This window comes from Oryctolagus cuniculus, chromosome 3, assembly GCF_964237555.1.
Source record: "Oryctolagus cuniculus chromosome 3, mOryCun1.1, whole genome shotgun sequence".
In the NCBI taxonomy this organism is placed as follows: Eukaryota; Metazoa; Chordata; class Mammalia; order Lagomorpha; family Leporidae; genus Oryctolagus; species Oryctolagus cuniculus.
In genome coordinates, this window is record NC_091434.1 from 182,549,946 (window position 1) to 182,555,197 (window position 5,252).

The following is a 5,252-nucleotide window of genomic DNA, read 5'->3' on the forward strand; positions in this document are numbered from 1 at the left end:
ATGCATGGTGTGATGTGCTAGGGCGTCACAACTACAGTGCCACCAGCACCAACACAGACACTGCACGGTGTGACGTGCTAGGGTGTCACAACTACAGTGCCACCAGCACCAACACAGACACTGCACGGTGTGACGTGCTAGGGTGTCACAACTACAGTGCCACCAGCACCAACACAGACACTGCACGGTGTGACATGCTAGGGCGTCACAACAGCTACAGTGCCACCAGCACCAACACAGACACTGCAGGGGGTGACGTGCTAGGGCATCGCAACTACAGTGCCACCAGCACCAACACAGACACTGCACGGTGTGACGTGCTAGGGCGTCACAACTACAGTGCCACCAGCACCAACACAGACACTGCACGGTGTGACGTGCTAGGGTGTCACAACTACAGTGCCACCAGCACCAACACAGACACTGCAGGGGGTCACGTGCTAGGGCGTCACAGCTACAGTGCCACCAGCACCAACACAGACACTGCACGGTGTGACGTGCTAGGGCGTCACAACTACAGTGCCACCAGCACCAACACAGACACTGCAGGGGGTCACGTGCTAGGGTGTCACAACTACAGTGCCACCAGCACCAACACAGACACTGCACGGGGTGACGTGCTAGGGTGTCACAACTACAGTGCCACCAGCACCAACACAGACACTGCACGGTGTGACGTGCTAGGGCGTCGCAATGACAGTGCCACCAGCACCAACACAGACACTGCACGGGGTGATGTGCTAGGGTGTCATAACAGCTACAGTGCCACCAGCACCAACACAGACACTGCAGGGGGTGACGTGCTAGGGCATCACAACTACAGTGCCACCAGCACCAACACAGACACTGCAGGGGGTGACGTGCTAGGGCGTCACAACTACAGTGCCACCAGCACCAACACAGACACTGCACGGTGTGACGTGCTAGGGCGTCACAACTACAGTGCCACCAGCACCAACACAGACACTGCACGGTGTGACGTGCTAGGGTGTCACAATGACAGTGCCACCAGCACCAACACAGACACTGCATGGGGTGACGTGCTAGGGCGTCACAACTACAGTGCCACCAGCACCAACACAGACACTGCACGGGGTGACGTGCTAGGGTGTCACAACGACAGTGCCACCAGCACCAACACAGACACTGCAGGGGGTGACGTGCTAGGGTGTCACAACGAAAGTGCCACCAGCACCAACACAGACACTGCACTGTGTGACGTGCTAGGGCGTCACAACTACAGTGCCACCAGCACCAACACAGACACTGCACGGTGTGACGTGCTAGGGCGTCACAACTACAGTGCCACCAGCACCAACACAGACACTGCACGGTGTGACGTGCTAGGGCGTCACAACTACAGTGCCACCAGCACCAACACAGACACTGCACGGTGTGACGTGCTAGGGCGTCACAACTACAGTGCCACCAGCACCAACACAGACACTGCACGGTGTGACGTGCTAGGGCGTCACAACTACAGTGCCACCAGCACCAACACAGACACTGCACGGTGTGACACGCTAGGGCGTCACAACTACAGTGCCACCAGCACCAACACAGACACTGCAGGGGGTCACGTGCTAGGGCGTCACAACAGCTACAGTGTCACCAGCACCAACACAGACACTGCACGGTGTGACGTGCTAGGGCGTCGCAACTATAGTGCCACCAGCACCAACACAGACACTGCATGGTGTGACGTGCTAGGGTGTCACAACTACAGTGCCACCAGCACCAACACAGACACTGCACGGGGTGACGTGCTAGGGTGTCATAACAGCTACAGTGCCACCAGCACCAACACAGACACTGCAGGGGGTGACGTGCTAGGGCATCACAACTACAGTGCCACCAGCACCAACACAGACACTGCAGGGGGTGACGTGCTAGGGCGTCACAACGAAAGTGCCACCAGCACCAACACAGACACTGCAGGGGGTGACGTGCTAGGGCGTTGCAACTACAGTGCCACCAGCACCAACACAGACACTGCACGGTGTGATGTGCTAGGGCGTCACAACTACAGTGCCACCAGCACCAACACAGACACTGCACGGTGTGACGTGCTAGGGCGTCACAACTACAGTGCCACCAGCACCAACACAGACACTACAGGGGGTGACGTGCTAGGGCGTCACAACGACAGTGCCACCAGCACCAACACAGACACTGCACGGTGTGACATGCTAGGGTGTCACAACTACAGTGCCACCAGCACCAACACAGACACTGCACGGTGTGACACGCTAGGGCGTCACAACGAAAGTGCCACCAGCACCAACACAGACACTGCACTGTGTGACGTGCTAGGGCGTCACAACTACAGTGCCACCAGCACCAACACAGACACTGCACGGTGTGACGTGCTAGGGCGTCACAACTACAGTGCCACCAGCACCAACACAGACACTGCACGGTGTGACGTGCTAGGGCGTCACAACTACAGTGCCACCAGCACCAACACAGACACTGCACGGTGTGACGTGCTAGGGCGTCACAACTACAGTGCCACCAGCACCAACACAGACACTGCACGGTGTGACGTGCTAGGGTGTCACAACTACAGTGCCACCAGCACCAACACAGACACTGCACGGGGTGACGTGCTAGGGCATCACAACAGCTACAGTGTCACCAGGCAAGAGCCATCTTTCAGCCCCTGGAGTCTTCCAGGACCACTGCTAACTAAAACGTCATTATGTGGTACACCACTGGTTTTTGGAATTTTGGTTTTGACAGAGCAGTAGTCCTGTCAGGCCTCCCTACTCCACACATGGAAACCCCAGGTGAAACCTCACAATATTATACAAAGTGAATACCTGATCTTTGCAGGAAGAAAGGCAAATCCCACATAGCCACGCCTGAAACCCTTGACCAACAGTGGGGTGAGGCCTGGGGTGATGTCTGCAGCTCAGACCCTCAGGACTCTAGGAGCCAGGTCTCCGCCCCAACGGGGGAACAGGAGGTGAAGACGTGAGCCCTCCAATCACAGCGCGGCTGGAAGTGAGACCGCTGAAGGAGCTACAACAAAAAGCAAATCCACTCCCCAAGGAAGCTTGCTCCTGCCAGAGCTGTAGGCGGAAAGCCACCTCCTCTAATAGAGCGGAATATCAAACCTGTGCCTCCGTGGGGTTTCTGATTCGAATACCCACACTGCTGTGACAATCGCAAAGCTGGGGGAACTGATACACAAAAATAGTGGTGCAAGACTGATAACAGCTTCGAGAGTCACAGGAGAAAATCCAAAAGGGGTCTGGGGGATCCCCATGCACCAGGCCACAAAGGGGACCCTCAGCAGAAACCCAGAACACATGAAGGGCAATGAGCTTGGAGTGAGTCAACGGAAAAACACACCAGGAGAATCAGAGCCCAGACTCTAAACAATTGAGTTGCTATTTGGAATCAAACAGTTTAAAGTACTAAAAAACATAGAGATGTTAAAACCTTAAGGAGACAGGACACAAGGAAAAAAGTCAGATTTTAAAAGACCCTAACATGACATCCAGACACGGTTACTGAAATAAAAAAGCCCAGTGGTAGGTTAAACAGGAGATTTGACATGGTTGATGAGACAGTTTTTGAAACAGAAGACAGAACACAGAGCTGAGGCTACTACCAAATACAGCAAGAAGAGTAAAGAGGAGAGGCAAGATATCAAGGGGAATGAAGAGGCTGGACAGAGAATGAGGGCACCCAGGGACGCCTGACGGAGCTTCCGAAGGAAAGAGGGGAGGGAAAAAGTGGGAAGGCACAGTGCTCAAGATACAAAGGCAGGCCGGCGCCGCGGCTCACTAGGCTAATCCTCCGCCTGCGGCGCCGGCACACCGGGTTCTAGTCCTGGTCGGGGCGCTGGATTCTGTCCCGGTTGCCCCTCTTCCAGGCCAGCTCTCTGCTGTGGCCCGGGAGGGCAGTGGAGGATGGCCCAAGTGCTTGGGCCCTGCACCCGCATGGGAGACAGGGAGAAGCACCTGGCTCCTGCCATCGGATGAGCGCGATGCGCTGGCTGCAGCAGCCATTGGGGGGTGAACCAACAGAAAAAGGAAGATCTTTCTCTCTGTTTCTCTCTCTCACTGTCTAACTCTGCCTGCCAAAAAAAAAAAAAAAAAAGATATAAAGGCAGATACACCAGACAGAAACCGCAAACACTGAAGGCAAAAACATAAGAGCAATCAAACAGAAAGAACAGTAATGAAGTGAAATTAGCGTGCATAAAAATATGTGACGCGACATACGGCACGTGAGTGGAGGTGGCAGTCCTTGGTTTCACAATTGCTGGCCTGGAGTTGGATCGCGACTTGCACCTCCACCATCCCATCTCAAGCCTCCTCAGCACCGGACAGTCCTCAGCTGGCTAGGGCTGGTGTTCGGAGGAGAGCCAACGTGCATTCCTGGGGGACTGAGTTCTAGGTCCGGCCTGGATGAAGCCGCAGTGGTGGTCGTTCATTAACATTTGCCACTGTGCAAGGTGTTATAAAGCGGTACCATGAGACCCCCTGGGTTTCCTCCTCGCCATCACTGTAATGCCACAGCCCTGTTTCCCCTTGAGCACGGTGACAAGCAATGCGTGACAAGGAGAGACGGATCTTTTGCTTAATGCCCTTGGTGGCTCTCTTCCCTCCCCCACTTTATGCGGGCTTGGCTACCTGCTGAGTCAGCAGACTGAGCCAGCTCGGTGAAGAAGGCAGGATCTCCAGTGTGCCGTGAAGATTCCTCTCCCTGAGCTGCAGACCACAGCCACTTCCCTGGTGAAGACGGCCCCGCGATCTCACGGAGCTCCACTTGTCCCTTTTCTTCTCCCATCTCCCCTGGACAAGATGCTACTTCTGCAGTACTTTCCAAGCTCTGTCCAGCTGTGCCCAAGCCGCACACACCCGAGTATGCAACCATGAGAGTTTGTGGGATCATGTTGCACACTATCTCCCCCTTTCTTCTTCTGTTGCTGCCACTGTAAGTTTTTTCAATAAAGTTTCTTTTGCATCTTCGATAGAATTTGCACGAGACAATGTATGTTCACATATGTATGTGTATAAGTGTGCGTGTTCACTTATGCTTCTTGCACGCTGCTGGCTGTCTTAGCCTGGGCTACCCAGGAAGCAGAGTTTGGGGCAGAGGGTTCCTGGGCTGACAGAGGAACAGGGGGGTGAGACAGCAAAGGCGAGAGATGTGCTGCTGAGTTGATCAGTTTCTGCATCCAATGGGACCGTCCTCCACAACTCCATCTGAACTGAGTGACGGAATATCCCATCAAG

General features: G+C 54.8%; 1 protein-coding gene across 1 annotated transcript; it reads left to right on the plus strand.

Annotated features, from left to right (window-relative positions):
• Positions 1-194: 194 nt before the first annotated feature.
• On the plus strand, positions 195-2,750 carry LOC138848896 (putative per-hexamer repeat protein 5). The gene has a single exon (XM_070069894.1). It carries the CDS (start codon positions 195-197, stop codon positions 2,748-2,750), a length of 2,556 nt encoding a protein of 851 aa, XP_069925995.1.
• The last annotated feature ends 2,502 nt before the right edge of the window (positions 2,751-5,252 follow it).

Bases quoted from the DNA above. Each gene is read 5' to 3' on its own strand.
- LOC138848896 (XM_070069894.1), top strand. From the start codon at position 195: ATGCTAGGGCGTCACAACAGCTACAGTGCCACCAGCACCAACACAGAC.